Source organism: Ctenopharyngodon idella, chromosome 18 (genome assembly GCF_019924925.1).
Source record: "Ctenopharyngodon idella isolate HZGC_01 chromosome 18, HZGC01, whole genome shotgun sequence".
In the NCBI taxonomy this organism is placed as follows: domain Eukaryota; kingdom Metazoa; phylum Chordata; class Actinopteri; order Cypriniformes; family Xenocyprididae; genus Ctenopharyngodon; species Ctenopharyngodon idella.
In genome coordinates, this window is record NC_067237.1 from 26,766,690 (window position 1) to 26,792,080 (window position 25,391).

Sequence of the window (25,391 nt, forward strand, 5' to 3'; positions counted from 1 at the left end):
GTTTATAACCTTCAACAATTCCTTGTTTTTGTATCTTAGCTCCAGTAAATAGACTTGACGCACTAGGGAGGCAGCTTTACATTGTGAATGTTAGATTAAGTTGATGTCTACATACAGTACAAAACGGCAGTTCTTTTATTTCAAAATACCAAGACAAATCCTGTTTTCCAAATAGGTCCCCTATGGATAAAGAGAAAGCAAGTAAGTGCATGTGTGCTGGCAACAGAGAGAGAGAGAGGAACCGCATCTAGGTTGTTTAGGATCTTAAATGGACCAAATCTCATGTCTGTGAGTGTTGTATTTGGTAATGGACTGTGTCATGATAATGTGCTGCTGTGGGTTGCGAGAGACTCTGTCGTCTAGTCTCTAAATGTGACTCAATCTGCCCTTGTATCCCAGACGCTGCTCATCTCTGTACATCACTTCCTGTTACCCATGATCCTCCCCCACACCCTTTCTTCTCTTTTTCTTTTCTCCTTCAAATCATTCCAAATATATCATTGTTGTTTTATCTCCTCACCTCTATCTGCCTCACATCTCCTTCTCTCAAGAATATAGCTACATTCAGGGTAAAAATTAGTTTTATGTGCCACTGTACAGTACTGTTCAAAAGTTTGGTGTCAGTAAGATGTTTTTGTTTTTTTGAAAGAAGTTATTACTTTTATTTAGCTTTTGTTTAGTTCTCCCAAAAAAATTCTGTCATTAATTACTCACCCTCATGTTGTTCCAAACCCGTAAGACTTTCGTTCATCTTCTGAACACAAATGAAGATCTTTTTGATGAAATCTAAGAGCTCTCCGGCGCTCTCCATTGACAGCTACGCAACTGACAGTTTGACGCTTCAAAAAGATCATAAAGGGATCGTAAAACTAATCCATATTAATTAAGTGGTTTAGTCCAAATTTTCTGAAGAGCCACGATTGTTTTATATGATGAACAGATTGAATTTAGGCTTTTACTCACATATAAACATTGATCAGTGAAAATAAACAAAAACTCAACCAAACCTGCTTCACGTGCGAGAACAAAACTCTTGTGGAAGCACAAACATGCTGCGTAACACGCAAGAATGAACCTCATTGGTTCTCGCCAGTGTCAAGCAAACATGCTTGAGCTTCCATTTAACACAACTGATAGGTGCGTTGATGAATGTTTATATGTGAATAAAAGCCTAAATTTAATCTGTTCATCATATAAAGCAAACATATGTCTTCAGAAAATTTGGACTAAACTGCTCAATTCATATGGATTAGTTTTCTGATCTCTTTATGAACTTTTTGAAGCATCAAAGTGGTAGTCATATAGCTATCTATGGAGGGACAGAAAGCTCTCAAATTTCATCAAAAAGATCTTCATTTGTGTTCCAAAGATTAACGAAAGTCTTACAGGTTTGGAACGACATGAGGGTGAGTAATTAATGACAGAATTTTCATTTCTGGGTGAACTAACCCTTTAAATTGATTAAAATTGACAGTAAAAGACATTTATAATGTCTTTATTGTAATGTTTTGTAATAGATTTCTATTACAAATAAATGCTGTTCTTTTGAACCTTGTATTCACAGAATTCTGAAGAAATGTTTCCACAAAATTATACAACATTGATACTAATAATAAGTCTATCCTGAGAGCACCAAATCAGCATATTAGAATGATTTCTGAAGAATCATGTGACACTGAAGACAGGAGTAATGATGCTGAAAATTCACAGGAATAAATTACATTTTAAAACATATTTAAAGGGGGGGTAATCACACACAGTTTCTGCCAATCATGTTAATCTTGAGTACCTATAGAGTAGTACTGCATCCTTCATATCTCCAAAAAGTCTTTAGTTTAATCATATTTATAAAAGATACATACGCTGTACCGAGTCTTTCCGAAAACAGCCGAGCGCCTGGAGGTGTGACGTGTGAGCGGAGATAGAGTGACGAGCTGTCACAAGCATGCGCAGATTTTGTGTAGAGATCGGCTGCAAGCTATCAATGGTCAGCTAAACAGATGTATTTAAACACACACAATACACCATCGCATTATCCCTGGATAACTTTTGAATCACTATAATGAATATAGCGTATAGTGAATGATGAATAATGAATTCATGAATTCACTATGTTCGTGTTGTTTACATTATATGCACTTGGCGCCTATTGCCAACAAAACAGACATTTGAAGCAGTTTTACTCACCACCTGCGGTTCCGACTCATGACCGGGATCATTATCACTGTGACCGCTCCATCCTTCAGTTTCAAACAATCTGTAAATCCAGCGCAGAACTGGGCCTTGTTTATAAAACCATAAGCGCCGATCCTGAGGGCTCGAGCAGCCACGGAAAAACACAAGATATTCTCTATTCATTTTAACCAATAAAAAAAGTGATTGCAACTATCAGTTTCTATTTTTATTTTAATAACAGATGTTGAGAGCGCATCAATGTAATGCGTGAGAACAAATCTCTCAGCTCCACTGAACACTACGTTCTTTGGGAAGCAAGGTTATCTTTCCCTCACAACCAAAAACACACTTCTTTGGTGACATTGTTGATTTCGTGCACTTCTGTGACCTGTGCAGCGCTGCCGACGACTTCTATAAGCCTGAACGCGCGTTGATAGCCGTGCTCTTGCTCTCACTCTGGTCGACGTGTGCGCGCGCGCCCTTCCGGGAGAAGTGCCCGTACAAGGAATTCCGCCCCCGTTTACGTCACTCAGGCCGATACTCGAAAAAAAAAAGTCAGAATCCTGTGACGATTTGGAAGAGAATTTTTGGAACAGAAATACTCCGTCATACGTCCAACTCGTGTTTTGAAACTTTGGCCATGTTTAGGATGATAATCAAACTCTTTAACAGTGTAAATAAGTCAGAATACATGAAATAGCATTATACCCCCCCCTTAAAAAAAAAAAAAAAAAAAAAAAAAAAACTATAATATTACTGCTTTACTGTATTTTTGATCACATAAATGCAGCCTTGGTGAGCATTGAGACTTATTTCAGAAACAAAGAAAGAAAAAAAAACAACCCCAAACTTTTGACCAGTAATGTATTTATGCCATGCATTACTCATAAATTAGAGTTAAACTGACTGTGTTACCCATCCATTAGTCTCCTATTTGTCCCATTGACTAGTCATAATGAGTTCACTTTGTGCATTCGTACTAGAAACTAATGCACACAAAACTGTAATCAGACTATTTCCAAAACTGGATTGGTCGACCTTATGCAACTTCTGGGAGTATGGTTAAAGTGTTTTATTTTTCCATCTAGAAACCAAGTCATCAATCCCAAATACTGACTAAGCTAATGTAGACTATGCCTCTCTTCCATACTCCTTGCTTTCTCTCTTTCAACATCTCCCCTTTCCTCTTTTGCATCTCACTGAATTTCTAACTTGAAATGCAGTCACCTGCCTCTTGAGAGGGGATTGCGCCTGTGTCTCTAGTGCCAGTAACACAAAATGTGCATCTAGTCGCACACACAGACCTACAGGATTTAGCTGAGAGGTTGGCCTGTAGAAGTGGGTCAGAGGATTCTGCTGGAGCAATGCTCTGGAGACCACTGTTTGTGAGACTGAGTCTGCTGACGTATGCACAAATCTACACACACACTAATACGCACAGACAAAGGGTGCATAACAGCATGCAAAACCCACACACATACCTTTAGTTCACCTGAGGGAGCTTCATCTAGACACGCAGTAATTATGCATGCTTGCATATTCATTTATGCCTTTCTCACTTCCATCTAATATCATTTAATCATAACGAGGAAAACGTGAATTGAGATGAAATGGACGGATAAAGGGAAACAGACAAGCAGACCGAGAGGGAGAGAAGGAAGAGGGAGCCCTGTCATATGCGGGTGATAGAAAGACAGAATGAAATGAGCGTTGTGAACGACATGCTGTCCAGTCAACCATTGCTGTCTGACAGTAACATATTGATCTGAGAATCTCTTCAGCACCAGAACAGCATAAGAGTTGGAATCAAAGCTTTATTTGAAATATGCCAGTGTGCTGGTGTGAATCTCATGAAAACGGGTAATTTTTTACCAAAAATCAAAAGAAAAAACACTTATTTAATATTTATTGATTGATTGATTTAAAAAAAAAAAAAAAAAAAAAAAACATTATTGTAAAATATTATAAAAATATATTTTGCATACAGTTTAGGCACAAATTCTCATTTAGGTAATGCATCCAAATGTTTTACTTTCTTAAATCCTTTTTTAAATCATTACTATTCATTGCTGTTTAAAGTAAAAAATATATATTATATTACTGTCTCACAATATTGTATACTATAAAAAATAATTTTTATTTCAAATTACAAATTAACAATTGGATTCTGTTGAATAGAAAAATGAACATGAATTTCAGAACGTGTTATTCTTCTTCTTTGATATGTCCCCTTCGTCATATAATAGTCCAAAAATAAGCCTCATTTTCTTTTGTTCTTTTGATTTTTAGGGTGAAATAAGAGCCGGAAATGTTCTTTTTATGACATTATTGGTTGTTGGATGAATCCAGGCAGTTCACATTCACAAATGAATCTCGCTTTAAACCTCTCAGTGGAATCGAACAGCCCTACAGCTTTGAAATTTTGGCCTTTATTTCCTATAATACACATCAAATCATTATCATTAAACTACAGACAGACAGAAATGAATATCCTCAAGGTAGCTGTTGATTTGCTACATTTTAGCCTGGGACGGAGATTAAACTTACAGGAGGAATTAAAAGTATTAATTTTTCAATATTAAACCCACCCACTCTCCCCGTCCGTCTTTTATATTATCGCCGTAAAAGTACATCATTCAGCACAGAGGGTAATCTGTTTGGAAATCACATGGCATTAGATATCATTAGCGGTGAGTCATCTTTAATGAACACATCTAATGAAGTGAGGCTCAGTGAGAGAAATATCATTTTTCCAGCTTTGGGAGGGCGGTACAAGGTGTGTATGAGTGAGAAAGTGCGTAAATGAGTTTTGTGTTTCATTATGAAATAAACCAAAGGTCTTACATTTCGAAACATCATGAGGTTCCCAAAAAATGGAAAGGGCTTTGGGTGCTTGATGCCACATCGTTCCAAGATGGAGAAAGGGGCGATGGAATACCTATTAAAACAAAGACAAAGACATTCAGTGTAAACATCAGCAGTTTGGGGACAGTTTGACTGATTTTGCCTCATTATTAGAAAGCCACATATGGTCACGCAGGTTGCCAGATTGAAGACACGCAACAGGAACAAGAGCAATTGACAATGGAAGGCGACGAGCCTGACAATGTAAGTTGATTAGTTGATTTATCCATGTTTTACTATGCCACTGGTCATAGAGCTTTTTAGATGGATGCCGAGGTTTTTTAGGTCGGGTAGAATCTGCGATCTCCGACCCAGTTCATTTCCTGGCTTCTGTGAGTGCAATACGCAGTGTTTTCCACCAACTGGCAACCTGGGGTTTCGAAATACTATTGGGTAAATTGGCAGTGGGCGGGATCACAAAGACCAAAACAAAAACAGACATTCCGACACAGAACACACATTTCAAAGTAGAATAACTGGCTGTATAATTGTTTTTCGGAGAAACAAGTATGTGAACTTAGCATGTTTCCTAAATGATATATTTTTATGCTTTACTACATTCAAAAACATTACATATTGCACCTTTAAATAGTACTGCAGTACGATAAATGAATAATTTAATAACAATAATAATGTAATTTATATATGTGGCCCGTGCTGGCAAAATGAGTCCGAACGCACATGGGTTAATTACGAGCTACTGGCAAAACAAGTCAAAAATTTTGGTCGAATTTGAGGTTTTCACAAAAAGTTCATTAAGCCCTCATCTAACGATCCCACTGCTCCAAATAGCAATTAAACATCTAAACGTATCTTTATTTGTATTTTTTCTGAGAGGAGTACCTTTCCTTTGTCAATGAAAAATGTAGTTTTTCTCTGCTCGCTTCACCACTTGCACTTCCCCTCAGCAACTTCCTCATTAGTCCAAGTTTGGAATCGTATTAAAGCGCAGCATTCCAACTTTGTGAATATTTATAGCGAATTTTTGATGGCATGAGTCTGAGACAATGAAATGTGATTTAAAAACTCATGCTGATGTAAACAAATCGATCTTACTCGCGCTGACTGACAGAACAGAATCGTGCGCACAAAAGACACAATCCCGATATATACATATAAACAGAATTACAATAGGCTACTTCAAAATACTGAGGTAAAATATTGAAAAAAAAAAAGTTGAATAGTTCCTATAGATATTTGGTTTTGATGAGGTGTGTGCCAAATTAGGTGTTATTAACAGGGATTTTAAGGTATGTTTGCTAGGTGATTTTGTTTTGAACCTTCAGAAAACTTTAACTTGATTTTTCTCAAAATTGACTTTGCTGACTCTATCGACTTCAAACAGGTGTAGCTCAGTCATTTGTTCTCTGGTTCCAACAAATCATACATAATTTTGAAGATTGTGAAAATAACTCAATAACTAATTTTTGAAAATTTGCTCATTGCAACTCAGCTTGCCAGCATGGGTCACATATAATAATTTTAATCTATATATCTTTAAATTTAGTATAAATGTTAAATTAATATTTTATATTTATATATATACACAATATTATAACACTGTGCAATCTACTATAAGAGTCATTGAAGCTGAAAACATAATTATAGGCCTACATAAATTAGACAACTTTGTTGATAGCGGGAACATTCTAGGTTGCTTAAATTGCTGCTTAAATTCCTGGGACAAAATGTCTATGGACGCATATCCTCTTTACCTGGGCCCAATGAGTAAGGCAATACTTTAGTGTGCTTTCTTTGTCAAATGGGCCAGGACAATGTTTCCAGTTGTCCCCCATTGACGACAAGCCTGTGCTTCTTGTAGATGGGGCGTAAGTGATGGTTTGTGCAAAGGCATGATGACACAAGCTGTATCGGAAAGCACTGGCAAGCGCTGCATTTCCTCAGAGTATGGAAAAGGGGACTTGCATTATGCATGAGGATTGCATCTGCTGACACACCAGCGCTTCGACCACTTTTAACTTTGAAGTGAGCCGTGGGAGATGACAAGATGTTATTCTCTCAAAGAGTGCCTTTTTGTCCCCTAGAAGTTAAACACAAATGTCTTAATAATCCACCAGAGAAAGAGAACAGTGAGTACTTTATTCAAATATGTGCAAATAATCGCTAACACTGGTGCACCTAAAACCATTTGCAAGTTAAGAAACACATTTTCTTCAACTACAGGCACTTTAATTTCCCAAGAGTTGATTTCTATTTAAACTAACAGAGTTCAACTTCGTTATATGAAGGTCACATTAAAACGGTCTACTTTATTTTTGCTATTAATAAAATATCTTATGTAAAGATTTTATTGGTTCAGCCTTTGTCTGAACCCCCAAAAAATTAATTTAAGAATTTATTTTATGAAAATTATTTTATATTTGTTTTACACAATTCTGACTGCCCTTTTGTGGCATCAATTCCATCACAACCAGCAACTTTGCCAACAATAGTGAAAATATTTAATATTAATTTTAAAAAATAATTTTCCAAATATTATTTATATATTATTTTTAATATATTTATTTACATTGAGCAACCATTTTGTAACAGGTCATAACAGGTCAGATTTTTTTTTTTTTTTTTTTTTTTTTTTAAAGAAGAAAAAAAGTTGACAATTCTCCTATGAGGCATGTCCACTGATATTTTTATCTAGTGCAGAGTGTATAGTCTAAAAGCCAGTGTCAAAAGTGTCCAGAGTTGAATAAACACTCTTGTATGTTTTTTCTAATCGTGTTTGGCTGGAAATATCAGACTCTGACTTCAGCACTGTGGCGAAAAGTAACTGCCACTTATCTTCCTCAAAAAAAAAAAAAAAAAAAAAGTACTGTAACCAAAAGATTCTGACATCCATCTCTTTCATAATCTCCAGCTCGGCAGGAGTTCATTACCATATTAATTGTCAGATTAGAGAACGGGTCTTAACACATGCTGTAAAAAAAGCTGGAATGATAACTCATTTTATGACATGCTCTTAATTACCCAGAAGCACGCTGCATCCTAACACGCTTGTCCGGTGCTGAAAGACGATGAATCCCCAGCCCAATCTGTCCATGTCCAGATTCAAAATCATTTCTCACTTCAGCACAAATATATTCAAGACCACAACCAGACAAACATCCTCCAGTCTTTCAAGTCATTATTGGTTAAAAAGTAAACACAGAACTAATGTGAAAGACATCCACAGTGCTTAACAGGGTGAGATCAGGTTTATCCCCAATAGCTGTGGGAAAGTCTTCCAGCAAAACAGGACTAAAGTTGATTTGTCCTTCAAAACATGCAGTTTGGAACATCGTCAACAGTTTGTTCCAGTTTAGCTGAAGTTCAATCAAAAACCTCTTTAGGGAACATCAGAATTAATGTGTTGCTCTATAGAGCAGGTGTTACTGAAGTGTGTCACAGCCCATATAAAGCAGAATGTAGCATATTTCCATATTGTGAAGGCATATAAGTTCAAAGACAGCATTCTAACCAAAACTGATCATAAAGTGACTAAACTGAAAACCTCAAACATTAACAGCAGGTAATTTAAAACTCACACACAAAAGAGAGTTCAACATTCAGAAGATTTTGCTAAAAGTTTGGCAATAGCATGTTGCTAGGCTAATTCAATACTCTAATAAAAACGACAAACACACAGTACACACAAATAATGGAATTGTGAATCCAACTTTACAGTATTGAAAAAAAAAAATCGTATTTCTTGACTTGTTCGCTATCTTGGATATAATTACCATGTTGCATTATGGGACTTTCTTATATGTGCAATGCATTCAAAAGAAGTTATCTTAGTAGACATATGCTGTGGCGCTTTTGTTGGCTGCACACATTATCGAGGCTGTCTCATTTTTAAAAATGTAACCATTACATTCCAAAGAAAGAAAGAAATAACAGTAATTTGCCTCACAAGGAATCTATTTTATAATGGTTACTTTTCTGAAATGAGAAAAGCTCGATGACGTATGTGGCCAGCAAACGTGCTCAACAGAAAAAACTAAGTCAGGTTTGGTAAGACATGAGGGTGAGTAAATGACAATTTTCATTTATGGGTAAAGTATAATTTTAAAGGTGGCTTTTTTACATTTTCAACTCTCGTTAGTGTGTAATGCTGCATGAAAAAAGTTTTCAAAGTTACAAAGCACAAGGCCCACTCCAAAGGGAGTTATTTTGTATATCACTGAGCACTGTTTCTGAACTCTCTGAATCGCCTCGATTGTATACTTGAGTTTTCTTCTAGGAACTTACATGTCACAATATTCCCCATTAAAATAATTCCCACTCAAGGCATATGCAAAAAAAAGGGATGAGGCCTGGTTGAGAATTGCGCTAGTAGACGTAGTTCGTTGGATCTCGTGGTTAAGGTAAGGGGCGTGACATTTCCAAAACACGCTCGAAGCGGTTGACCAATCACAACACACTGGTCCAGCCGTCCAATCAAAGCACATTGTGCTTTTCAGAAGGAGGGGGCTTTGTAGAGACCGGGACTAAACAGAGTGTTACTGACCGGCTGGAAAGAGAGGTGCTACAATAATGTAAAATATATGGAAAAATAATGTGTTTTTTGAGCATTTAAGCATGAAACCTATTCTAGAAGACCCCAAAAACAAAATCAAGACTTGAAAATGAAAATTCTGTCATTAATTACTCACCCTCATGTCGTTCCACACCCGTAAGACCTTCGTTCATCTTCAGAACACAAATATAAGATATTTTTGATAAAATCTGATGGCTCAGTGAGGCCTCTATTGCCATCAAGATAAATAACACTTTCAGATGCCCAGAAAGCTACTGAAGACATATTAAAACAGTTCATGTGACTACAGTGGTTCAACCTTAATATTATTAAGCGACGAGAATACTTTTTGTGCGCCAAAAAAATAAAAAAAATAACGACTTTTCAACAATATCTAGTGATGGCCGATTTCAAAACACTGCTTCGAAGGTTTACGAATCTTTTGTTTCGAAACAGTGGTTCGGAGCGCCAAAGTCACGTGATTTCAGTAAACGAGGCTTCGTTACGTCATAAGTGCTTTGAAACTTCAATAGTTCACGTGACTTTGGCAGTTTGATACGCAATCTGAACTACTGATTCGAAACAAAAGATTCGTAAAGCTTCGAAGCAGTGTTTTGAAAGTGGCCCTCACTAGATATTGTTGAAAAGTCGTTATTTTGTTTTTTTTTTGGCGTACAAAAAGTATTCTCATCGCTTTATAATATTAAGGTTGAACCACTGTACTAATACGAACTGTTTTAAATGTGTTTTTAATACCTTTCTGGGCATCTGAAATTGTCAATTATCTTGCTGGCAATAGAGGCCTCACTGAGCCATCGGATTTTATCAAAAATATCTTAATTTGTGTTCTGAAGAAGAACGATGTCTTACGGGTGTGGACGACATGAGGTTGAGTAATTAATTTTAATTTTTGGGTGGACTAACCCATAACAGGTCCCCTTTACGACTTACTGTATGTGGTTCTATACACTACAGTATATGTGAATGATTATAACGATTGAATAATCTCTGTTTACTGGCATACTGTAGCTCACATTGCCGTATATCATGGCTGGTCATGCTGCTGAACACTGAATAGATGCTGACGTGTAAATGTGCAATGTCAAATTAATGTTCTTGTGTTTCTGATGCCAATATGATAATGCTATCTGAGAAACCTCAAGTCTGAGTGTATGCTTGAGTTTTGAATGTTACAGTATTTCTGTATAGTAAGCTATAGTATATGTCCATTTAATTATTTGACTACAGACCTACATCACAATAATCAAGTTTACACAAGACAGCACACCACTGCATGACGATCAATTGTAGTTCAATGCGAGCCTGAGCTGACTGACAAATCCAGCGAGGCATCTCCTCTATGTGTCTCTCCAGGATAGATAAACAGATGTTGATGTAGCTTATCAGTAAATACGCCTGGCCATTTCTGAGCCCTGTGCCAGAGGCTGTGCGTGAGAGAGAGATGTGCCACAGGCTAAATATACTGGGAAAAGGCCAGGGTGGAAGACAGTCCTTAAAATACCACTAAAATTCACACCCAGCCTCCTTGTTAAATATTTACCTTAGCCTTACTCAGTGTCCTTCCCAAATTTGAATTTTAAAGGTCCTACAAGCTAAGGAAGGTTCACTGTTGGCCACAGACACAAACATATCAAACATGTTTCAACTTAAAAAAAATGTATGTGCATACAAGTATAGCCTAACACTTACACAAACACAACCTTCTCCAAGGTTGATATAGTTTGCTGAGCTCTGGTTTAAACTTGCACATCATGAAGTCATTAAAATTTATGTGTTTAGGGTGACCTGTAACTTTGGGGTGAATGAGCAGTCCTTGGAAAAGAAGGAGAGATTGAGACAACCATGTCTGACTGACAGCAAGGGACTCGCTGGGTTGTTTTCAGAGAGAGTTTGGAAGGAACAGGCCAGCCAATGTTCTCATTAAGGCCAAAAGTGTCATAAAGGAGGAGAGATACACTGTGAGGTGAAAGAGGGGTGAGATACTGAAAAGTTGCAGTCAAGATTCTGTAGTGGAAAAAAAAGTGTTTTTACCCCCTAATAAAGAATCAAGATGCTCAAACTACGGCTCTCTCAAAAACTAATTAGCTGCCTATGTAGGTGGCATTTTTAGCATTTTCCAACCTTACTTACTCACACAACCCCAAAAGTAAAGCTTGAAGTACCACTTCATCAACACCAAACTGAAATGCGTTCCTTTTAACTCATATTATACTGGATATCATAGCATTAATATTAAAGGTGACCTATTATGCCCCTTGTCACAAGATGTAATATAAGTCTGGTGTCCCCAGAATGTGTCTGTGAAGTTTCAGTTCAAAATACCCCACAGATCATTTATTATAGCTTGTCAAATTTGCCCCTATTTGGGTGTGAGCAAAAACATGCTGTTTTTGTGTGTGTCCCTTTAAATGCAAATGAGCTGCTGCTCCTGACCCGCTTTCCAAAAGAGGGCGGAGCTTTAACAGCTTGCGCTTCGGTTGCTCAACAACAACAAAGCTGGAGAATCTCACGCAGCCAAAATGACAATTGTCAGTAACGGTGTTCAGCCTTACATTGTCGGACACTGATGGAGAGACTCAGGAAGAAGTTACAACTTTTAGAATGAAACTGGACATTTCTGAATGGTTAGTGGAAAAATTTTTGTAGTTGCTGTGGAGTTGATTCAACTCATTGACTAGCATGTGCCATCATGTTAATCTTTTGTGCAAATCCAGCGTTGAATTGACCCTCGTTTGTGAAGCAGTCTGGCATAAAATGACGACATGACAACAACACTCTACAACAACAACTCTTCCTCTTCTCTAAAGCAGCCCAACATGGCCTCGCCCCCTTTTGTTGCGTGTTCCTGGGGGCAGGGTTTATGTAAATTTTGGGGTTTGTGAGGTCACCAACCCGGGAAGAAGCTCGTTGTAGTCCCTACCAGCCATTTGTTGTAGTCCTTAAAAGCAATTTCTGTAAAAGAAAATATCTCACTTTGCATTGAACTTTGAGCATTGTAACTATGCAGATACTTTGTAACTTTGCTCAAACAGCAACATTACTCACTAACAAAAGTTAAAAAAAGTGAAATCATAATCAAGGACCTCTTCAATATTGCTAACATCACTCAAAACAAAAATAAATACACTGCCAAAAGTGGTTTTCTAGCTCAGTATTTAGTCTTGTTTTCCAGTATAAATATCTAAACACTTTTAAACCAAAATACTTTTACTTGAGAAGCAAAATGACATAAGATATAAAGTCTTGTTTTCAGAAATTAAATGAGTTTATGCTTAAAACCAGAAAAATATATCTTCCAATCAGGCATGGAAAATAAACTTTTGAATTCCTTTTGAATTAAGTTCATTTTTCTGATACTTTCAGATATTTTTCTGCAAACGTTTTTTTGGCAGTATAGTATGGGTAAAAGTAGCTTCCTCTTTCTTTCTGGGACACAAGTTTGTTTCTCTTTCAAATTTGACACGAGGGCAATTATGGAGAAATTAAAGACATAACAGCAAATTAATTTATAAATTAATTCCAGATGGGACTTCAAAAGTTATTTTCCAGTATTTATGTGGTGGATTATCATCTACAAGTAAATACACTGTTATTTGTACAATTATTTGTGACCTTAAAACTTAAATGTATAGTAGCCCATAGTTCTTTCATTGACTGTCTGATGCATAGACAAACAAAATATTCAAAAATAAAATATTCATAAATGCAAAAGAAAATGCAGAAGCCAATTTACTAATTTTACACCGACACACATTCTGCATTCTACGCCAATTTCTTCAGTGTTTTCTGTACACTTTCTGCGCAATTATTTGAGTTTTGCTCCGATATATGCTAACCCATTTCAATAAACCTCTCTTAAACATCCTTAAACAATCCGTAAAAACAAAATAAACTATGGTTGCACACTTATCTTTTATTATGATCGCATATTACGATCAGACTTTTATTACAGCCAGAATCACCTACAGACTTTTATGCTCATAATAAAACTGAATACATGAGCCTACTTTCTCCTTGTCTTTATCATACACAATCACAAACACTCATAATTACAGAATTCACTTGCTACAGAATCCAACAACACTAACATACTTTCAATCTCAGTTTACAGAAATGTAGCAGAGTTTATGTAGCTGACAGTTTGTTTATGTCAGAGACAGACTTTAAGTTAGTATCAGCAAACAGCTCCTGAAGCACTCAGATTCACACATTGATCCTGCCGGGCATAAAAGCGCAGGCTATAATTGCTCTGAGCTTCTTCTAGTGTCTCTCTTGATCATCCATGACACATTTGATTTCTTTTCTATTGTGAGAGCCTATTAAAAATGGGCACCAACAAAAGCACATTGATTCATGCAGGATTAGCACATCGGACTGGAGTTTTATCATGGCCACAAAATCACGAACACCCTTCTTTCGCTCTCACGCACACTCTAACACCCCACAGTGTGCAGCTGCAGTCACACGGACCGAGATTTGCCAGCTCTCTGCTCAATAGTCTACTGATGGTGCCGTGGGCCTGGGTGGCTACAGAGTGAGTGTGTGCATGGGGAAAGAGATGCCCAGAACTGCTTAAGCGGTCTGGTGGTGGGCAGAGGACGAGCTCCCCTGTGGAGTTTTGTGCAGTACCCAGACCTGGATCAGACGCTTGGCGGTCACGCCGCGGTAGTGAGCTCAGACCGCACATTTATCTCTGAGAGCAGAGAGCTGCTGCGATTGATCAGCTGTGGAAGAGGAGGCGCTACGATCCAACACAAAACCAAACAATCTGCAACAGCATGGCCAGTGACACACAGCTAACAACAAACACAAGACCAAATGAGTTTAAAATACAAATGTATACAAACACACGATTTAAACATATGTAAATGCAATGTTTAAAGTGCACACGGCCCTTCAATTGTTTGAGAGCATGTGTCTTAGTACAGAATTTGATCTCACTGCCATAATGATCTCTTAAAATAACCTTTTTACATTTATACACAAGTAACGTGCCACTTTGGGCTCATGAACTGCAGATAGAATCAAATAAGGAATTTTTTTTGTTTATTAATTTGCACAGAATATCTAATGTGTATAATGATTAAAATTTTTATAGTCATAATGATTCTTTTTACATAAACAATTGATTATAGTAAACTAAGCTTGATGCATTTTTTCGAGTTGATGTGGGCGTTGACTCTGTTGCATGTGATTCTTCTCGGAATTTGCCTTTGAATGTGCGTTCTCCGTGGGCGTGGCCACATTAGCGGATAATGATGTGTCTTGCGAAAGACTGACATCTCTCTCTTTTCAAACAGATTACATAAACAAATATTTTCTGTTTTCGATTTGACTTACATTATTTAAAACCTGACATTTCAATGTTTCTCATATTCACATATGTCTCATTTTTGTGTGATAAGTATTCACTAAGTTACAGCTAATTTTCTAACGACTATCAGAATGGACTTTATTGAGAAAGAGCAGATCACGCATCATGTTAGTTTTCTTTATTTTGCAAAAAGCACAACATTTTAAAAGTACAAATAAAAGTAGACATTCTGTAGTTTCAATTGAAGTATTACTTTTATCTGTATGACAAAAAAATGACTGAGTATTTTAAAGGGTTAGTTCAAAAATGAAAATAATGTAATTTATTACTCACCCTCATGTCGTTCCACACCCGTAAGACCTTCGTTAATCTTCGGAACACAAATTAAGATATTTTTGTTGAAATCCGATGGCTCCGTGAGGCCTCCATAGGCAGCAATGTCATTTCCTCTCTCAAGATCCATTAATGTACTAAAAAACATATTTAAATCAGTTCATGTGAGCAATATTAATATTATAAAGCGACGAGAATATTTTTGGTGCGCCAAAATAACGACTTATATAGTAATGGCCGATTTCAAAACACTACTTCAGGAAGCTTCGGAGCGTTATGAATCAGCGTATCGAATCATGATTCGGATCGCGTGTCAAACTGCCAAACTGCTGAAATCGCGTGTCTTTGGCGCTCTGAACCGCTGATTCGATACGCTGATTCATAATGCTCCGAAGCTTCCTGACGCAGTATTTTGAAATCGGCCATCACTATATAAGTTGTTATTTTGTTTTTTTTTGGCGCACCAAAAATATTCTCGTCGCTTTATAATATTAATATTGAACCACTGTACTCACATGAACTGATTTAAATATGTTTTTAGTACCTTTATGGATCTTGAGAGAGGAAACGTCATTGCTGGCTATGGAGGCCTCACTGAGCCATCGGATTTCAACAAAAATATCTTAATTTGTGTTCCGAAGATTAACGAAGGTCTTACGGGTGTGGAACGCCATGAGGGTGAGTAATAAATGACATTATTTTCATTTTTGGGTGAACTAACCCTTTAAGTCGATTTTGCTGCTATGTGAAGAAAATCCAGCAAAACGCATCAGCACGTTTGCCGACCCCAGAGAGTTAATTTATTGGGTTTATCCAGTTTATTTCTCCAATGTATTTTATTTTACCTTTATTTAACCAGGAAGTCTCATTGAGATTTAAAATCTCTTTTACAAGAGGGACCTGGCCAAAGTAACATCCAAACAGTAAGACAGTTTTAAAATACAACAGGTACACATTACAACAATATTTAAACATATTCTCTCAACAAAAACAATCACAAGCTTCCAATACCACTCTCTTTATAATGCTTTTAAATTCACCAATAGACACAAATTGATCTAGTTTTAGATTTTTTTGCAAATTATTCCATGCCCAGGGTGCATAATATGAAAAAGCAGTTTTCCCCAGTTCTGTACAAACTTGAGGTATGTTAAAAAGCAAACACTTGGAAGAGCGTAGCTGGTAATTGCCAGAACAAAGACAAAGAAGTATTTGAGTTGACAATTAAAAAGTCTCAACTTTTGAGAAGTAAGTAGTACTCAAAAGCCCAAGCAAATTAAAAATCCTAATACGAGTTGGATTTTTTCTTTTTTTTTTTTTTTTTTTTTAACAGTGTATTAACATCAACTTGGTTGTGCTCTATTCAGAACTAAATTGAGACTGCATTTTAAATTCCAATGCAGTTCCTGAATTTAAATTCAATTTGAACTGAGGATGCAAATAGTATGCAGAAGAAGAATTAAAATTAACCGAAATTCAAAATTCAAAAACTATTTTTTAGCTAGAAAAGCCAACAACAACTCTTTAAAGTTGTCCTGACAAATTCTTGTTTCAAAGTTTTGGGAAAAATATTTATTTTTGAAGATTTATAGGTCTTACGGACAGAGAGAATGATATACAAAACATTGGATTAGTGTGGGTTAGCATTTACTAAAAATATTACATCATATTTAAAAGTTACACTATGTAACTTTTTTTTGTTCAAAATGTACAAAATTTATATAATGAACGAGTACATCATGAATCCATCTTCCAATCCATGTTTTGTCTAATCCTGAATCACTACGGTGCACCTATAATGAGTGTTTATATTCAGACTATTTAAGAGAGAAGTAGCTCCGACTACTATGTTCTTCCACAAGACGCATGCAGTTTTGTAGAGTGCCAAAAGTTACATAGTGAACCTTTGAATACTACATTTCCCAGAATGCACAATCTACATTGAATGTCTTTGAATTCCTCTTCCTGTCATTCCAACTCAACTTCTTGTGTGGTGTGGCCCATTCAATTCAAAATCTAATTTATGAAATAAAAGGGAGACAATTTTTCAATTCTGAAGTTTGCACAAACCTGATATCAGCTGCTGGTATTGTGGCAATCCTAATTACCATGAAACAAAGATTCTTCATTACCGCCTCATACCAAATCACAAGGCTAATATCTGACATCACAGACTAAAAGATTTCTCAGCCTGAAAATCTTTTAAGAAACACAAATGAGACTGTGTCATTCATCCGCACAGGGGCTCATACAGGAGCGTCCAGTTTGACACATGCTCACAGCTACGCATTTCAAAGATTCTCCCCTGTCACATAATCAATCACACGCAGGACTTGGCATACACAATGAAGCCTCTGATTTGAGCAGCAGATAAGCATATTGGAATTATTTCTGAAGAATCATTTGACATTTAAAACATTAAAACAGAAAACAAGTAATTTAAATAGTAATAACATTTCACAATATTCTGTTTTACTGTATTTTTGATCAAATAAATGCAGCCTTGTTGAGCATACAAGACTCCTTTCAAAAACAATCTTACCGACCCCAAACGTTTGACAGTAGTGGAAATGTTAAACCAGTAGAAGAGTATCAACTGGTAAACATTTTTGTATATCTATTTACATTGCTGTTACACTATCTCCGAAGGTTAAATGTGAAACATAAAATTGGGCAAAAATGTGGATGTAGATGCTTCAGAATCACAACAAAAAGTCTTTTTTTTTTTTTCTAAAGCAATTTTTATACATTAGTGTAAATGCAATGTACATACAGTAACTGTTCAAATAATTATAGAATAAAAAAAAAAATTGATAGGCCTATCATTATCATTACTCAACAGTTCTTGAATCAATTTTCCATCAAAATGTTTCTATAAAAGATGCTGTTTTTCCATTTATTTACTAAGAATAATCATATCCTTTGTGTCCAAGTTCCAAATAAAAGAAGAAAATAATCCAAGTAGGTGGATTACTATAAAATTTGTCAAGTATTATGGGCATTACCACCATTGAAAATATTAAAAAAAAAAATTTTTTAAAAAGGCTTTTGGCCCTCTAGCGGTTAAAAAACAAAACTGCATGCATTTTGTGGAAGAACATTGTTCTGGTTTTGCTTTGGCTCTGCGTGGCTGTGCGGATGAATATGGTTATCCTACTGCTCATAAAACATTCACTACCTGTAAGAGATATAACCAGTTTAGATGGAAAGGATCTCAGCTGACTAGCTGAAGACGATATTGAATAATGAACCATAATTAAATAAACCTCCACAATAGGTAATGCTTTACAATGAACTCTGTTAGAGAGGTACACACAGTAATTAATCTGTCCAATAAAATACCTTATGTGTCAAAGGAGCAACTTTTCTTCATTTACAGATATGACGAATCACGCACGGGCCAGTGACTTATGAAAACCATTACCATAGTGAATCAGGGTCAGACAAAAACGTGTTTAGAAGAAGGATTGATGATGTATTCAATATTGTTAGTTTTGAACGAAAAAAAAAATTACATAGTGTACCTTTAAGCTTTTGGTAATAGTGCACACACAAATTTGGGTCTATAAACCTCTTTTAAATGGATACTATGTTCTACAGTAGCTATTGATGCATATCATCGAATGAACAGCAAGCAGCTTTTGAGACAGTCAGTAAATAGCTATTACTGAACGATTTAGAGCTTGGCATATTTACATTTGATTTGTGCGCAACTGGAGATGGATTCATGTAGACATCTATTTTATCAAGGTTTTGTGCTGTTACTGTGCCCAGAGTGATTGTTGAGTGCTGTCTGCAGAAGAGATAACCAACCTACACAGTTGATGTAAGATATCCTTGTTTACCGACCTGTGTCGTCGTGCTATGCAAACTAATGGCTGCATGTTAACAGCCCCTCACTGAGTTTAAAGGTTTTTTTTAAATGACTTCTAATTCCTCTCATCACTATGCGAGGTGCACTTATAATTCAACATACCAGCCTTTATTAAACACACAAACACTTTGTTATAGATTCAGTCCATGTCAGACTACAGAGGAAGGATTTCACGTGTCTTCTCAGTGTCGAACCATCATCAACCATTCATCAACATGCTTATTTATAGTGAAGAGAAAGGAGGGAAAAGAAATAAACCAAGAGAGAAGGCAGCTTTGAAAAGGAGAACATCTTGCCCTGTCACCTCCTCACTGCCGAAGTGCATTGTGTGTGCAGGTGCACATGTGTAGCCAGCTGTGAGACAACAATAACCAAAAATAGGCTGAAAAATGACGCTAAAATAGAAGTGTGAACGGGCCTGCTGTGACATCTCTCTCATCGGCATTAGTCATGTGAATCCCTCCGGTTCCATAACACCTCCCCAGGACCCAATCCTGTTCTTCCGAGCCTTTCCACACAAAACACGCTGCTATTTCCAGCCCTCAGCAGGGACTACGGCACGTCGCGCCGCACTGACTCGTTAAAGATGGCTGAGAGATTCTGTATCAATCTGAAACTCACAGACGTGATATAAAAGGACAATGACTTAAAGGAATAGTTCATCCAAAAATTATTTATTAAACACACAAAAATGAAAATTCTGTCATTAATTACTCACTCTCATATCGTTCCACACCCGTAAGACCTTTGTTCATCTTCAGAACACAAATTAATATATTTTGATAAAATCCGATGGCTCAGTGAGACCTGCATTACCAGCAAGACAATTAACACTTTCAATGTCCAGAAAGCTACTAAAGACATATTTAAAACAGTTCATGTGACTACAGTGGTTCAAACTTAATATTATGGAGAAATGAAAATACTTTTTGTGCGCCAAAAAAACAAATAACAACTTTATTCATCAATATCTATTGATGGGATTTCAAAACACTGCTTCATGAAGCTTAGAAGCCTTACGAATCTTTTGTTTCGAATCAGTGGTTCGGAGTGCCAAAGTCACATGATTTCGGTAAACGAGGCTTCGTTATGTCATAAGTGTTTCGAAATTTCAATGATTCACCACTGGGGGGGGCGTGACTTTGGCAGTTTGATTCGTTAAGCTTCAAAGCTTCATGAAGCAGTGTTGAAGCATCACTAGATATTGTTTAATAAAGTCTTTATTTAGTTTTTTTGGCACACAAAAAGTATTCTCATCTCTTCATAACATTAAGGTTGAACCACTGTAGTCACATGAACTGTTTTAAATACGTCTTTAGTAGCTTTCTGGGCATTAAAAGTGTTAATTGTCTTGCTGTCAATGCATCAGATTTCATCAAAAATATCTTAATTTGTGTCCCGAAGGTCTTACGGGTGTGGAACAACATGAGGGTGAGTAATTAATGACAGAATTTTCATTTTTGGGTGAACTTACCCTTTAAACCTGTATGACATTCTTCTGTGGAGACATTTTGAATAATGTACTGATTCATGGAATTACTTTTAAAAGGGAGTGAGACTTTAATAAAAGCTTCAAAAAGGACATACGTAATGTGATTGTCAATATGATCCATGCTCTATTTTCCAAGTCACAAGTGATAATGACAGCTTTATGTGAGGAACAGACTGAATTTTAAGTCATTATTCACTGAAATTCTTGAGATCTGCTCCAATTTGTGAACAAACTGTTCTTTTGACTCCAATCTTTTTATCAAATCTTTTGTCGGAATGATTCATTTTTTATTTGATCCAGTTCCCAACTCAATGATCCAGTTGGCAGCCCACTGGAGGTGAATAACAACTAAAGTTCTGGTCTGTTTTCTTCACAAAAAGCTATCATATGACTTCAGCCTGAAAGCTTTGTATTTAAACTGTATATGCATGGAAATGAGTGACCAAAATAGTTCTTCAAAACTCATTTTTGTGCTCTGCAGAAGAAAGAAAGTCATACATGTCTGGAACGACATGAGAGTGAGTAAATAATGGAATTGTTTTTATTTTTAGGTGAACTACTCCTTTAAAATGAAGTCTATGAGAGCACTTTAAATGTAATTTAAATCTAATATTCCAAGTCTCTGAAGCTTCTTGCGAGGATGTTATGTCATTATTCTCTGTAATTCTTGAAATCTAATTCTCCTTGAGTTTATGAGAAAGATTTGAATTGTCAACACACCTTTCTTTTGACTCAATTAATTTGTTATCTGAATGATTCATTCATGATTTGATCCAGTTCACAACTCACTGACTCAATTAGAGTTAACAGCCCACTGGAGTTGAATAACGACTACAATTTTGGTCTGTTTTCTTCACACAAAGCTATCATATGACTTCAGAAAACATATGATCTAGCACACAAGTCATATGGACCACACTTATGATACTTTATGGTGCTTTTTCATCCTTTTTGAAGCTTGAAAGCTTCAATCCCCATTCACTGTAATTGCAAAGAAAAGAGCAACCAGTACAGTACTCTCCTTTGGTGTTCCTCTATTAGAAAGAAAGTCATACAGGTTTGGAACGGCATAAGGGTGAGTAAATAATGGTATAATTTGGATTTTTACATGAACTACTCCTTAATGAAAGCACTCTACACTTTAAAAGTAATTTAAATCTAATGGCTAGAATATCCTCTACTTCTCCAATCAAGGTTGTCTTCAAGACTCCACTTGTACTTCATTAATCCCATAAGACTCCACAGGCAGAAAAAAAAAAGAAATTTTAGGAGCAACGGAAAGATGATCTAATGCGAAATCATATCATAATGACAGTGAATTAATGCAAGCTGCAGGAGGGCTCGTCAGTCGTTGTGTGGCACTTTACAGCGACACAGTGCCACTGCAAACGAAACCAAGAGCCTGACGAAAGCGACTGCTGACTTTCGTCACTTCATAATCGAATAACAGTTGTGCAATTTGAGATTTAATTTACGTATAACTCTCCTTCCGCACATCTGCAGCATGAGGTGTCAAGACAATTTGGTTACGGACTTTAATGGTGTGTGCTAGGGTACTCTATTTCCATATTAGCGGGCCTATCTTAGCGGCGGTCTTGCACAGCGAGCGGCGGCGAGCTCATTTACAGTGGAGGGTGGATCTGGGTGAAATTAGAGTAGATTACCATATTTAGATTTATTAGGTGCCCGTCACCGTGGAAACGGAGGAGCGTAGCAGCTTCTCGGGGAGGTGTGAATGTTTGATATGATTAACATCTGTGATGGATGAGCTGTCCAACGGCCCTCAATTAAACAATAACCATTCCACAGGCTGGCCAATGACAAAGAAAGTCAAACAGTGTGTGCAAGTGCCTCACTGCCAAGTCAGCTGTCCACAGCTTGATGCAATCAGCACTGAATGGTCGGCGCACAGCCTCTACTTTCACATTGGAGGGCAGAGATAGTCACTTAGATTGGGCTACTGGGGACCCAGAGGGAACAGACAATCTAGCACTGTGGGAATTCACTGCACTGAGGGTAAAGAGGGAGATCGACTGAAACTAGCAGTTAGGCATGAGGAATTTTAGCCTAAGCAAACACACAGAGAGCACCAAATGGTCTTAAATGTGCTATACTGAAGCAATAAAGTACAAGAGGATGTGCTACATTATGGGTAAAAGGCTGTTGTAAGGCATGACACACAATTTCTTCAGCTGTGAATATATTCAGAATATAGCACTGCCTCGAGGGCCACATTGCACTCAAAAAATAATTTGTTGAATCAATAAAACAATGGGACTCCATTGACTTTCATCACATAGTTATTTTATTATTTTTTTTTTTCTAAATATCTTTTGTGTCCAGAAGAGTTTAATATAAAGCTACTACGTAGAGTCAACTCAAATACCATGTGTAGTGACAACCTGAGTAAGTCTATACATAAAGTACACTAACATTTAATAGTGATCGCTTCACTCTTATGGTATAAAACCAGCAACCTTTCAGTTACCAGCCCAAACTGTATCCACAATAATCACAGCTACTGTAGGATCTCAATCTTTGCAAAGAGAGAGAAATTAAATACAGATCACATGCAGTGATTTTTAATTCTATGTGAATCATAACCTAATGTCTGAGGCTGCCAGCACGTGTTTAAAATGGTTTAATAACGTCATGCATGAGAATTTAAGAGTTTTAATAGACTCCTGCAATTAATCCAAAAGAGTTGTCTTATGGAAGAGCAATAAAGTGAAACAGAGAGAATCCATAAGATATCACAGCAGATGTCACACATCTACTGTAAGTGCATGACCTTTCTGAAGTGTTGCCCGTTGTTTATGCAGAGAGTCCAAAGGGTGACAGATGGGTTCGCACTCGACTCTGTCTCTTAAATTTTATGAGAGGATCTATTAGAATATGTCATCTTCTCCACTCACCCTTGCCAGTGGAGAGATTCGGTCATGGTCACAAGGCCCCTATATCCACAGTGTGTTAAGTGAGAGGGATTAGCAAGTTCAATGCCAGAGGAAAACAAACTTCTCAGGTTTCACAGATGGGGAATTCACAGTCTTCATGACGGAGACACATTTTGAATGTAATGAAGACAGAGGAACAACAGAAGATGTGCATTAACCTTCATATATGGAAGAGTGAGGTAAGCCGTGTCACTTTTTACTTAAGTTGTCCTTTAAGCTAGGAGAAATGAGACAAAGGAAATATAGGCCTACCTAATTATATTTCAGGATGTCTGCTATTCAATTAAAGAGCAACAATCTATAACACTTAAAAAGTCTTGTTTTGCTGCGTATTAATTGCAAATTTTCTAAACCAGACAGAAAAAAGTCAAATAAATTCAGCATATCTGAATGGAATAAAATTTAATAAATTTATTTTTTAATAAATAATTATTAATTCAAAATAATTTATTTTAAAATAAAATGTTAAAATGTTTTAACATTTTATAATAGCATTAGTAATAGTATTTAATGCATCTGGGCGCAAAGTGCATTATTGGCATAATAGTATGCATACACAAAATAATATTCCTAGTTTCTTAGACACATCTTACCCCACTTTCCCTAGTTTTCAGAGGTTTGCATCAACTCACAATGAATGCACCAATATTACAATTCTGGCCGATAACAATGAGCTAGAAATTCTTTGCATGCTATTGCCCTAACCCTAATTAGCCATTTAAACTCTATACCTGTTTGTTAAATAAATAAATAAACTGAAAAATAAAACAATAAAAAAAAATCAAACAAACATGATAAATACTACAGTATAAGTGTATTTAGGAATTATAAATGTACAGTACAGTTTTGTTAAAGATTACATTTAATAGTCTTATTAAATTATTCCTTTTTAACTTTATGGGCCCTATCATGCACCCGGCACAACGCGACGGCAGGCGTGACGCCAGGCGCGACGCAAGTGTTTTTGCTAGTTTCAGCCCAATGCACACATTGTTTAAATAGCAAATTCACTCATGCCCATCTGATCGCCCATGGCCGTGCTGGTCTGAAAAAGAGGTGCGTTCAGGTGCATTGCTGGCGTGTTGCTATTTTGAGGCAATTGAAAACGACTGCACCATTGACCAACAAAAACCTGGACTGAAGTCAATGGTGCAGTATTTGTTTTGTTATTTAAAGAGCGCGTAAGTAATATGCGCCTATAGGTGGGTGCACAACATGCGTACACACTGCTTGTTACACACACAGGGATACACAGCAGCACACAAACATGCCAATTATTAAAAATAAAAGGATTACAATGTAAAAGATTACTATTGTGTACATAAAGATAAAAATGCCTACATGTCATAATGGATAGTCATTGCATGTATCAGAATTACCTATTTGCAGTAATGACGAATGAAACTGGCTAATTATTTGACCAATCGTGGCAATACACACATGTATTTAACCTGATTTGTCAGTTTGAGGGTGTCTATATTCCGCCATGTAAACAGCAATCAGTCATGGTGCAAGCACAACTGGATTTCTGGAGAAATGGGAGATGACACTCTAACACACCCATGACACACCCAAAACACACCCATGACTCATTAAGAGACTAGGTACAACCCTTTTGGACCATTTTTCCATCTTTATACTGGCAAAAGTGGATTCGGACATGCCCTTTGATCGTTAAAATAGGGCATTAGATGATGGCAAAGGTAATCTATGTAAAAAAAAATAGATGAAATGCCCAGCACAATTAAATATTCAGTATCAACCAAGATATTGTGTATCCCTGAGCATACTGAACAGTCCATTGAGAACAT

At 36.6% G+C, this 25,391-nt stretch overlaps 1 protein-coding gene across 4 annotated transcripts in view; it reads right to left on the minus strand.

Annotated features, from left to right (window-relative positions):
* tbxas1 (thromboxane A synthase 1 (platelet)) overlaps positions 1 to 25,391 on the minus strand; it is a 78,348-nt gene that overhangs the window by 43,269 nt on the left and 9,688 nt on the right. For all 4 annotated transcript variants that reach the window (XM_051869780.1, XM_051869781.1, XM_051869783.1 and 1 more), the window contains one exon: positions 5,020 to 5,113. In XM_051869780.1, the coding sequence (XP_051725740.1) occupies positions 5,020 to 5,113 (94 nt within the window). The remainder of the gene's footprint in view (positions 1 to 5,019; positions 5,114 to 25,391) is intronic.